This window comes from Staurois parvus, unplaced genomic scaffold, assembly GCF_062004578.1.
Source record: "Staurois parvus isolate SC_StPar_1 unplaced genomic scaffold, SC_StPar_1.0 ptg001886l, whole genome shotgun sequence".
NCBI classification, from domain to species: domain Eukaryota; kingdom Metazoa; phylum Chordata; class Amphibia; order Anura; family Ranidae; genus Staurois; species Staurois parvus.
In genome coordinates this window covers 97358-110646 of record NW_028319682.1, presented here as the reverse complement: position 1 = coordinate 110646, position 13289 = coordinate 97358, and the positions used below count along the sequence as shown (strand labels likewise).

Genomic DNA, 13289 nt, shown 5'->3' with positions numbered 1-13289 from the left:
GGTTAAAGGCATGGGCTGGAGCTATAAACCTCCCAGGAGCAATGCATCCTGGGGAAACTTGCTTGGTATTGCAAAAAAAAAATCGTAAACCGGGCATTATTTTCAATGGATTTTCATTCGTAAACCGAAAATTACATTAACCGAGGGGTTCGTAATCCGAGGAGTTTTGGGTTAGTGACAGTCTCCCAAACAGGTTCGCTTTAACCACTTCCTGTTCGGACACTTTCCCCCCGTTCCAGTCCGGACACTTTCCCCCCCTTCCAGTCCGGACACTTTCACCCTCTTCCAGTCCGGACACTTTCCCCCCCCTTCCAGCCCGGACACTTTCCCCCCCTTCCAGTCCGGACACTTTCACCCTCTTCCAGTCCGGACACTTTCCCCCCCCTTCCAGCCCGGACACTTTCACCCCCCTTCCAGTCCGGACACTTTCCCCCCTTCCAGTCCGGACACTTTCCCCCCCTTCCAGTCCGGAGGCTTTTAACCCCTTCCTGTCCAGGCCAATTTTCAGCTTTCAGCGCTATCACACTTTGAATGGCAATTGCACGGTCATGCAATACAGTACCCATATGAATTTTTTACCATTTTTTTGAGACAGATAAAGCTTTATTTTGGTGGTATTTATTCACCGCTGGGATTTTTATTTTTTTTACTATGTAAATGAAAAAGTCCAAAATTTTTTTAAAAAAGTGTTTTTTTAAATAAAATTTTGCAAATAAATAATATTTCATCCTAAATCTTGGCCAAAATTTATTCCGTTATTTTTTTAGTAAAAAAAAAAATCCAAAATTAGTTTATAACCAAAAATTATAATTTTTAAACATTTTTTTTTACATTTTTTTTTATTTATTTATTTTTTTACATACTGTCACCCTAGCAGTACAGTGTCACCATGGTGACACTGTACTACTTGTGGGGGGTGATGAAGATTTTTTTTTTTTTTTTTACACTGATTGCTTTTACACCCATATAGGATGTAAAAGCAATCATTTCTCTCTCTGTCATTCTTGCAGCCATTGAGAAATACTGAGTGAGCTGTGATTGGTCACAGCTTGTCACATGGTACAAGGCTGTTGTGAATAGCCTTGTACCATGTGACCTCTGTGATCATTCACAGATTTCACACATAGTAAGCAATGATGTCACAAGTGACATCTTGCTTACTACTTTGCATGTGATCACTGATTCGCCAATCGTGATCACATGATCGGGACCTCGCACAGAGGTCCCGTCCGATGATCGGTGTTTCACTGTGTCCGGAGGACACAGCGGGCACCGGATCGCGGTGGTGCGCGCTCCCAGGGAGCGCGCACAGCTAGAAAAGGAGGGTGCCGTTTAGGAACGGCAACCCGCCCCTGGAGTGCCTCTGCCGTGCTGTTTATAAACGGCAGGCAGACGGCAAGAGGTTAAGTGAGCCCAAAGATTGCATGTAGAACCATCATCTCGTTTATCATGGAATTATTACAAATAAATCCTCACCTTTAAGACTACGGAAACGATCAGAATCAATGACACCAAATATCGGATCCCATTAGCCTGAAATAAAATACAGAAAATTATAAGTTGCAAAAAAGGGAACCGGAATAGTTTTGTTCTTCTTGTAAGATCTTAATGTAAACACATGTAGGCGGCCAATGGTGACCCTCTTCTGAAGATAGACGTTGTCTGCTTAGTACATGGACCCACTCAGTCCAATAATGTATGAGCTGGAACAAGCATGCAGATCTGTAGGTCAAATGTCCTTATCCCCTCAGCGCCGACGTAACACAAATATGCGGCCTCACAGAACGGGGATTTTTCCAGAGGGTCACATATTTGCGCACACGTCTTTGTGCTGGGAATGTGCCGCACAGAGCGCTCCCAGCACAAAGACCGCGGTGTCACTGAGAGCCCCGGGTCACGTCCTAACGATCAGGACCCGGGACTCCCGCTTCCGGGTTCCATGATCGCTGTGATAGCCTCTGATTGGCTATCACAGTGATCAGTTTACTGTTTTTCAGATTTTAGGTGGTCCGCACCATCAGGAGTATAAAATGTCTCAGCATCAGTGAGAGTATGGCCCATCTTTGGTGTCAGTGAGGGGAACTGTGCCCCATCGATTATGTGATTAGGAGGAATGGTGCCCCATTATTGGTGTCATTGGGCCCCACTGTTTGTGTCATTGGGAGGAACTGTGCCCCTTCATTGGTGGGAAATGTGCCCCATCGTTGGTGTCATTGGGAGGATTTGTGCCCCTTTGTTAGTGTCAACGGATGAAACAGTGCCCCAAGGGCTGGATAAAAGCAAGGAAAGGGCCGCCTCTGGCCCCTCGGCCGTAGTTTGGAGATCGCTGGTCTAGCTCACAAAGCAGCTGCTTCCATGGTACAAGAGTGAGAGGCAGTTATATTCCAGTTACTATTTAGGATTTCACTCGATCAATGCAAACTATTCTATTGGAATATATTTTCTGCAAAAGTAACCAAGAATGTAGCTCTATACTGACATCTAGTGAGCGGATCTGACAATGCCTCATGCCCAGTTTTCTTTTTTTTTTTGGTGTGAACCTAAAGCCCAAATGTGGGAACAATTAAAATTATCCCATGAAGTGGGGCTGCACCCACGCTGCAAGGGTTCCCAACGATTAGTGTAGCTGCTTGACCCCCAGGCCAATTCTGACATTTCTTTCATACATGTAAAAATCTGCATTTCTTTGGCTACAACATTACTTAGAACCCCCAAACATTATATATATATATATTTTTTTTAACCAAAGGCCCTAGAGCAAAATGGGGCCCTTTGTTTGCTCTTGTAAGGCCCTTGGGGCACTATTACTTCCACTGGCACCAACAATGGAGCAATCATTTCTGCACTGACACCAATACTGGGGCGCTATCCCTCCCACTGACACCAACGATGGTGCACTGTTCCTTCCACTGACACCAATGATGGGGCACTATTCCTTCCACTGACACCAATGATGGGGCACTATTCCTCCCACTGACAGCAATGATGGGGCACTATTCCTCCTACTGACACCAATAATAGAGCACTATTCCTCCCACTGACACCAATGATGGGGCACTATTCCTCCTACTGACACCAATAATAGAGCACTATTCCTCCCACTGACACCAATGATGGGGCACTATTCCTCCCACTGATACCAACGATGGGGCACTATTCCTGCCATTGACACCAATGATGGGGCACTATTCCTCCCACTGATACCAATGATGGGGCACTATTCCTCCCACTGATACCAATGATGGGGCACTATTCCTCCCACTGACACCAATGATGGGGCACTATTCCTCCCACTGATACCAATGATGGGGCACTATTCCTCCCACTGACACCAACGATGGGGCACTATTCCTCCCACTGATATCAATGATGGGGCACTATTCCTCCCACTGAAGAAACCTTTCCGTGTTTGGAGATTAAATTTATTTTCCTCCAGACATAAAGAGCGCCCCCTTGTCCTCTGTGATGACCTCAGGGTGACTAACTCTACACCGAGTTCACTATATGAACCACTGATGTATTTATACATGGAGATCATATCCCCCCTTATGTATTTATACATGGAGATCATATCCCCCCTTATGTATTATACATGGAGATCATATCCCCCCTTATGTATTATACATGGTGATCATATCCCCCCCTTATGTATTACACATGGAGATCATATCCCCCCCCTTATGTATTACACATGGTGATCATATCCCCCCTTATGTATTATACATGGTGATCATATCCCCCCTTATGTATTATACATGGAGATCATATCCCCCCTTATGTATTATACATGGAGATCATATCCCCCCTTATGTATTATACATGGAGATCATATCCCGCCTTATGTATTATACATGGAGATCATATCCCCCCTTATGTATTATACATGGAGATCATATCCCCCCTTATGTATTATACATGGAGATCATATCCCCCCTTATGTATTATACATGGAGATCATATCCCCCCTTATGTATTATACATGGAGATCATATCCCCCCTTATGTATTATACATGGAGATCATATCCCCCCTTATGTATTATACATGGAGATCATATCCCCCCTTATGTATTATACATGGAGATCATATCCCCCCTTATGTATTATACATGGAGATCATACCCCCCCTTATGTATTATACATGGAGATCATATCCCCCCTTATGTATTATACATGGAGATCATATCCCCCCTTATGTATTATACATGGAGATCATATCCCCCCTTATGTATTATACATGGAGATCATATCCCCCCTTATGTATTATACATGGAGATCATATCCCCCCCTATGTATTATACATGGAGATCACATCCCCCTTATGTATTATACATGGAGATCATATCCCCCCCTATGTATTATACATGGAGATCACATCCCCCTTATGTATTATACATGGAGATCATATCCCCCCCTTATGTATTATACATGGAGATCATATCCCCCCCTATGTATTATACATGGAGATCACATCCCCCTTATGTATTATACATGGAGATCATATCCCCCCTTATGTATTATACATGGAGATCATATCCCCCTTATGTATTATACATGGAGATCATATCCCCCCTTATGTATTATACATGGTGATCATATCCCCCCTTATGTATTATACATGGTGATCATATCCCCCCTTATGTATTATACATGGAGATCATATCCCCCCTTATGTATTATACATGGAGATCATATTCCCCCTTATGTATTATACATGGAGATCATATCCCCCCCTATGTATTATACATGGTGATCATATCCCCCTTATGTATTATACATGGAGATCATATCCCCCTTATGTATTATACATGGAGATCATATCCCCCCTTATGTATTATACATGGAGATCATATCCCCCCTTATGTATTATACATGGTGATCATATCCCCCTTATGTATTATACATGGAGATCATATCCCCCCTTATGTATTATACATGGAGATCATATCCCCCCTTATGTATTATACATGGAGATCATATCCCTCCTTATGTATTATACATGGAGATCATATCCCCCCTTATGTATTATACATGGAGATCATATCCCCCTTATGTATTATACCGTTTCAAAGATCCATGGTGTGCTGCAATATATGTTTTGACTTGTGTTTGGAGTTTGGGCTCTCTAGGTCAGTACAATACACCAAATTATGTGCATGTAACTTTTTTTGAAAGGACTCCAGTGGAGTTGTGGTTGCAGAGGAGTCTCATGTCCAAAGGAAGGATCTTTTCCCACGCTGTCTGGTCCGTTTAAAGGGGGCTTCCTGCTGATTCTTGCTTGTAATATACCATTCAACATATTGCACTTTGATTATGCGCATCTGGAGAGTGCACATTTTTATTAATCTCCAGCACGGATAAAGCCACACCATCTGTGCAACAGGACCCGTTTCCAACACTGTATGCTGACCTGATTGTGTGTCCACCTTATGAACACTCTTTGCTTTAAGACTTTCACAGTTGCACAAACTTTCTTTTCACTGCGCCAATCATAGTGCTTCATCCACTTATATTTATATCAAGAATAATGATCTAATAATTATAATTTATTATTATCAATAATTATTAATTTTATTTCAACGGTTTGTCGTTTTTCAGCGCTGCCCTGTTTTCTGTTTGTATTATGTGTAAGGTTTAGGGTTCCTTTTTAGTGCATTTGCAGCTGATTGTAATCGGATCCCTGAGCGCTCACGGTTTCTTTGTTTTTTTCTAATGGTTTGGGAGCATTCTCTGTATGTTCTCCAGTTCCCCAACGTTCTGTTTGTGAATTGGTGTACAAAACTGAACTGCATATTCCAGATTATTATTATTATTATACAGTATTTATAAAGCGCCAATAGTTCGCTCAGCGCTGTACATTACAAAGGGGGACAGAACATGTGACAGAACAATACCAATACAATGCAAAACATGAGGGGATCGAGGGCCCTACTCTTTCGAGCTTACAATCTAGGAGGGAGGGGATGGTGGCACAGGAGGAGATAGCTGTGGGGGATGGGGTGGTAGGAAGAGTGGGGGAGGTCGGCAAGTTAGCAGGGGGTGGGGTAGGCTTCCCTGAAGAGATGGGTTTTCAGGGTGCGCCTAAAGGAGAGGAGAGTAGGTGATAATCTGATGGGTTGGGGCAGGGAGTTCCAGAGGATGGGTGACACCCTGGAGAAGTCCAGGAGGCGGGAATGGGAGGAAGAGACCAGGGAACTAGAGAGAAGGAGGTCTTGTGAGGAGCGGAGTGTGCGTGTTGGGCGATACTTGGATATTAGGTCAGTGATGTAGTACGGGGCAGTATGGTGGACGGCTTTGTACGTCAGTGTTAGGATTTTGAATTTGATCCGTTGGGCAATCGGAAGCCAGTGGAGGGATTGGCAGAGGAGGGTGGAGGACACTGAGTGGAGGCCAGTGGAGGGATTGGCAGAGGGGGGTGGAGGACACTGAATGGAGGCCAGTGGAGGGATTGGCGGAGGGGAGGTGGTGGAGACGGAGCGGTTGGAAAGGTGAATGAGTCTGGCAGCCGTATTCAGGATGGACTGAAGCGGGGATAGCCAGCGGCGAGGCAGGCCAGTGAGGAGGGAGTTGCAGTAGTCGAGTCGTGATATGATGAGGGAGTGGATGAGCTGTTTAGTGGTTTCTGGGGTTAGGAACGTGCGGATTTTGGTGATGTTGCGGAGGTGGAGTCTGCATGAGTTTGTTAAAGATTGGACTTGGGGCTGGAAGGATAGGTTGGAGTCCAGGATGACACCAAGTACTCTGGCCTGCCAGATGAGGTCTTACTGATGATTTGTACCGGGGGGGGGGATCATCTCTCTCTCTCTGGAGTCTATACCTCTTTTAATGCAAGAGAGGATTTTTGTTACGTGCATTCATGATGTTACCTGTCACAGAGATCAAAGAGCGCCCCCTGACAATGCCCTTCATCTACTTTTCTCTCCAGAATGGCACCGTATTGGTTCAGGCATCATCCAGGGTTACCCTCTACTTCCTGGACTGGAATTCTGGCGCATAGATGACACAATCATATAAATCACGGTGACTGACAAATGTCTGACGCAGATCAGCCCCTGCAGAAAGCTCTCACCTTGTGACTTATTACAAGGTTGCAATGTACAGTTTGATCAGTGAGGGAGAGGAGACTGAGAAAATGCTTTCTGCAGCAGACTGATGGCCCCTTCTCAGGCTAGAGGACTGAAGTTCATGGACTGCTTTTAATGATAAATAAGGTAGAGCTTTTTTTTTCCAACTATAGTGTTGTTGTATAAAGTGACATCTGGAATATATTTATGTAGATTAATAAAAAAAACTGAAATAACTATTGCAGCAAAAGGTAATATAGTTATCACTGGAATCTAGCAGTCATCATACTAACCCTCTGCGGTGTGTAGAACCTGACCAATCGCAACACAATTCCCCAAATGTCCTTACTGGCGACTCCAAAGGAAGCCAAGACACACATGTGGGACGTCCAGAGATACTTCATTCTGTAATGAGAGGAGTTCATCTCATCAGTCATTAGTTTGCTACCCTTCGATACAGTGCAGCCATCACACACAGCTCTAAAGCTCAGCAGATTCGAGCTATCTATAGGTAGGCTGATTGTACCCAAGTTAGTCCGTTGATTAACTTGGGTACAACCAGCTTGTTGGATTTTGCACATTCGATTACCGCCGGCGGTTTTAGCTGCTAGCAGTAATCAGTGTTCTGCTGGCCAGGAAGGCTCCCCGCTCCCCCTTCCCCCACACTGGCAGAATACAATAGTGCTGCGGGAAGGGTTCTCCTGTCAACACTGACTATGTTGATGGGGACAATTAATGATTTTATTTCCTTCAATCCATGATGGAAGAAAGAAATTTGAGTTAAAGCGGAGTTCCACTCGACCTATCAAAAATAAACGTCAGCAACTACAAACACTGTAGCTGCTGACTTTTAAAAAACAGCCACTTACCTGTCCCTCGGTCCCGTGGTGTGTCCCCCACAGCCCTTTTCAACGGCCATCCTGTATTCCAGGAGGACGGCATCTTCAGTGTGGGCAACCGGCTGTGATAGTTTGTGGCTTCACAGCCGGGTGCCCACTGCGCATGCGCGACTAGTGCTGCGCTTCATGAATGGTCCTGTAGTCTCCTGGGACCTGTCACGTGTCCCAAAAGACTACAGGGAGGGAGGACACCTTCTGCTTCCGATCGCCTAGGTCAGTGGTGGGCAACCTTTTTTTTCAACTGAGCCAAATCTCACCAAAACCACGATTGAAATTTATTTTGAGAGCCACATTTTTAAAACTGAAAATACATAGGATGGTACACTGTTTTTAGTTTCAATAAGTTTTTATAGTAATTCATCCCCCATATAGTAATTTATCCCCCATAGTAATTCATCCCCCATATAGTAATTCATCCCCCATATAGTAATTCATCCCCCCCATAGTAATTCATCCCCCATATAGTAATTCATCCCCCCTATAGTAATTCATCCCCCATAGTAATTCATCCCCCATATAGTAATTCATCCCCCAGAGTAATTCCTCCCCCATATAGTAATTCATCCCCCATAGTAATTCATCCCCATATAGTAATTCATCCCCCATATAGTAATTCATCCCCCATATAGTAATTCATCCCCCATATAGTAATTCATCCCCCATAGTAATTCATCCCCCATATAGTAATTCATCCCCCATATAGTAATTCATACCCCATATAGTAATTCATCCCCCATAGTAATTCATCCCCCATAGTAATTCATCCCCCATATAGTAATTCATCCCCCATATAGTAATTCATCCCCCATATAGTAATTCATCCCCCATATAGTAATTCATCCCCCCTATAGTAATTCATCCCCCATATAGTAATTCATCCCCCATAGTAATTCATCCCCCATATAGTAATTTATCCCCCATAGTAATTCATCCCCCATAGTAATTCCTCCCCCATATAGTAATTCATCCCCCCTATAGTAATTCATCCCGCCTATAGTAATTCATCCCCCATATAGTAATTCATCCCCCATAGTAATTCATCCCCCATAGTAATTCATCCCCCATAGTAATTCCTCCCCCATATAGTAATTCATCCCCCATATAGTAATTCATCCCCCATATAGTAATTCATCCCCCATATAGTAATTCATCCCCCATAGTAATTCATCCCACATATAGTAATTCATACCCCATAGTAATTCATCCCCCATAGTAAGTCATCCCCCATATAGTAATTCATCCCCCATAGTAATTCATCCCCCATATAGTAATTCATCCCCCATATAGTAATTCATACCCCATATAGTAATTCATCCCCCATAGTAATTCATCCCCCATATAGTAATTCATCCCCCATATAGTAATTCATCCCCCATATAGTAATTCATCCCCCATATAGTAATTCATCCCCCATATAGTAATTCATCCCTCATATAGTAATTCATCCCTCATATAGTAGTAGTAAGTAAGTAGCAAGTAGTAAGCCAAGTCCCCCCTGTGTCAATTCACTTACCTTTGCTCCGCGCGTTCCTCTCGCCGTGTTCCCCGCGCCGTTCTGGTCTTCAGGGCGGACTGTGAGAGGAGCCTAGCTCCCCTCACGTTCGTCACGCTGCCCCGCCTACACACATCCTGACAGCCAATCACTAGCTATCAGGATGTGAGTGGCAGCGAGACTGGCCAATCATTGCTGGGCTAGCTGCAGAGTCCTCGGCCGCCCGAGAGGAGGGAGGGGAGCGGGCGCCCGGCACACAGAAGAGCCGCATTAAAATGTGTAAAGAGCCGCATGTGGCTCGCGAGCCGCGGCTTGCCGACCACTGGCCTAGGTGATCGGACCGGAAGTGGGAGCGGGTACCTGTCAAATTCAGGTACCGGCTCCCCAAAGGTGCCAATCCTTAATGGGAAGCGGGGGAGCAGCCCTTAAAGCGGAATTTCCCCTTTTGGGTGGAGCTCCGCTTTAACTACAGGCTGCTTAGGAGTCAGACTTACCGCATTGTGCTGATAGCCAGGCAACCAAACATCACGTTATGTACTAAATTATAGGCAACGTCTGCTCGGACAAGACAGCTTCTATGTTCACTCCAATCCTTCTGTTTGCTGCCTGAGGAGATGCTGGAAAACAGACAGATGTCCAAAGTCACAATCTTTCATTGTGCACACAATTCTAGAACAGCTGAAAAATTCTTTAACTAAATTTTTTAGTTCAAATCAGATAAATACATTCCAGGTGAATCAAAACAAAAGGTGCGCAAAGTCTTAGGGCTCATGCACACTGCGGCTGATAAACTCACATTTAGGAGCTGTTCAGCGTTTTTTGCAGCAGCCCCTGAACTCTCCCTAATGTTCTCCTATGTGTCCGTGTACACATCGTCCTTTACAGGCATTTACAGGCAGTTGAGTTTAAATTCGTTTTTTTGAACGCACTAAACTTGCGTTCAGCAGTCGATTTTATCAGCGTTTCCAACACAAAATGCTTGTAAACGCGGCAAATTGCGTTTATAAGCGTTTGCATTTTTTTTTAACTCTTCCAGTTCCCGATGCTGTCCAGAGCCTTTTTTCATCAGGAAAAATGCGTGCAAAGCGTTTTCAAGGTACTCAGATGGACAAAACACTGAACACAGGATGTTCCTACCAAGCTTGTTACACATTGTAATGACCAATTCACACCTCAGACCTCTCCCACCCTTGGAAACAAAAGATATGTTAATGACCATCCACACCTCAGACCTCTCCCACCCTTGGAAACAAAAGATATGTTAATGACCATTCACACCTCAGACCCCTCCCACCCTTGGAAACAAAAGATATGTTAATGACCATCCACACCTCAGACCTCTCCCACCCTTGGAAACAAAAGATATGTTAATGACCATTCACACCTCAGACCTCTCCCACCCTTGGAAACAAAAGATATGTTAATGACCGTTCACACCTCAGACCCCTCCCACCCTTGGAAACAAAAGATATGTTAATGACCGTTCACACCTCAGACCTCTCCCACCCTTGGAAACAAAAGATATGTTAATGACCATTCACACCTCAGACCTCTCCCACCCTTGGAAACAAAAGATATGTTAATGACCATTCACACCTCAGACCTCTCCCACCCTTGGAAACAAAAGATATGTTAATGACCGTTCACACCTCAGACCTCTTCCACCCTTGGAAACAAAAGATATGTTAATGACCATTCACACCTCAGACCTCTCCCACCCTGGGAAACAAAAGATATGTTAATGAACATCCACACCTCAGACCTCTCCCACCCTTGGAAACAAAAGATATGTTAATGACCATTCACACCTCAAATTCCTCATGAAGACCCCCTGCCAGGTGGCCTTAATGACTCCCTCCACCAGACACCTTTCCCACCCTTGGAAACAAAAGAAATGTTGATGAGCAACTCACACCTAGCTAATGTCAACACATACTGCTGTCTCTGCTTCTACTCTCTATATTTCTCTGAAACAGCCTGAAATAGTTAATAATTTGCCACTTTCCGGTGAATTCTAGGCATTTGGGAGGTTCTCCTGAGCTTATCTTTAAAAAGCGCTTCTAAACGCAAATGCGCATAAACAAGTAATGCAAACGCATCTTTACAGACATTTTTTAACCTACGTTTTCCAGCAGTCAGTTTCCATCGTTCAGAAGTGTCCCATTTACAGTTCAAAAGCCAGGGGCGGACTGACCATTTGGAAACATGGGCACTGCCCTAGGGCCCGGGGTCAGTAGGGGGCCCCATGAGATGCCCCTGGTACTTTTTTCATAGGCTTTTTTGAATTTGGGCAAGGACACAGGGGCCCCATGATCCCCTATTGTCCGGGGGCCCCATGAGTTGTCAGTCCGCCCCTGGTCACAGCATGAGCAAAAAAGCATATCCCCTGCCAGCAGACTGCAGAGAAGGACCTTTGTTCTCTGTGTGGAAGCAGTGGTCTCTCTGCAGTGGTCTGACACACTCCGTGCTGAGCCAGAGCTACAACTCTCCATCTCTGCTTCAGCAGGAGGTGTGTTGGACCTCTGCAGAGAGACCGCTGCTTTCACACAGAATAAAGGGCCATCCTCCAACCGCAACATCACCATTGTGTCCTGTATTGACTTGTGAGTTGAAACAAATTTCTCTGCTAAGTTATGTTGCAGTAATGTGCACGATACCGCAACACACACTACATGCCCACACTCAGAAAATGGGGGGTTCCAATATGTCCCAAGTGCTTTGCCTCAGGTTGGGGGTGCAGGCTGAGGAGGAGCCCGTCCTGGCCTGTTGTATACAGGACAGAGAAAGTAAGTATAACTTCAAATGCCACATACCATCAGAGCCCCATAGACACTGTAATGAAAGCAGCCTCAGCCTGGCTCTGTCCGTAGGTGGAGGATCGGAGGAAGGCGGGTGTAAACGCACACAAGTCCATTTACACCTGCCAGTCCATGAAGGTGAATGAACCGGATGATCAGGTCCATCTGAAAAACTGTCAAGCGGACTTGATCAGACCCTTTGTGTGTAAGGGGCCTTCGATATATTATTTATGTTACGTGCATTCATGATTTTACCTGTCACAGAGATCAAAGAATGCCCCCTGATCAGCAATGGGGGTTAGTAGAAGGTCCATGTGGAGGTGGTGTCCAAGTCCATCTGTAGTGGGGGGATTATAGCAGTATGGACTTGTCTGAGGAGGCAGTCGGCTGTAAGAGCTTGTAGATACTCCTAATGCAGGTAGAGAAGAGAGACAGCAGCGCCACTCTAAGTGTAGACGGTTACAATCAGTAGCAGAGGGGCGCAGGGAGGCTCACAGGGATGTCACCGCATGGACTGGGTTTCCAAGATGGCGCATGTTCGGAGCATGCTCACTCCTTTGTCAGCCTGACGAAGGAGTGAGCATGCTCTGAACATGCACCATCTTGGAAACTCAATCCATGCGGTGACATCCTTGTGAGCCTCCCTGTGCCCCTCTGCTACCTCCTTCCCCCGAGCTCTGGACACCACCGCAGCGGTGGGAAAACACCCAGAGCGTGGCTAAAGGACCTGATGCTCCCACTAGATCTCCATTACTTGACATACCTACCTGTTACCTACCTACGTGAGTGAAATTTTACCATTAAATCTGCCTGATTTTAACTGACTACACTTAGAGTGGCGCTTTTGTCTCTCTTCTCTCACTTCCAAACTAGGCTGTTTGCAGCCATAGACACACACAGCTATGCTTGGCTCCGCCCCCTGCTCCTAGGTTTTGATTGACAGCAGCAGGAGCCAATGGTTCGTGCTGCTGCCTCTGTGTCCTGTGAGGAGAAGAAGATGGGTACAGCGCTGAATGGAGATTGTATATAGGGAGGAGT

The 13289-nt window shown here is 45.2% G+C and overlaps 1 protein-coding gene across 3 annotated transcripts in view; it reads right to left on the bottom strand.

Annotated features, from left to right (window-relative positions):
- DPY19L3 (dpy-19 like C-mannosyltransferase 3) overlaps positions 1-13289 on the bottom strand; it is a 75020-nt gene that overhangs the window by 20447 nt on the left and 41284 nt on the right. For all 3 annotated transcript variants that reach the window (XM_089664337.1, XM_089664336.1, XM_089664338.1), the window contains exons 13-15: positions 9948-10070; positions 7356-7467; positions 1477-1533 (exon numbers count right to left, since the gene is read on the bottom strand). In XM_089664337.1, coding sequence (XP_089520463.1) covers positions 1477-1533; positions 7356-7467; positions 9948-10070 — 292 coding nt within the window. The remainder of the gene's footprint in view (positions 1-1476; positions 1534-7355; positions 7468-9947; positions 10071-13289) is intronic.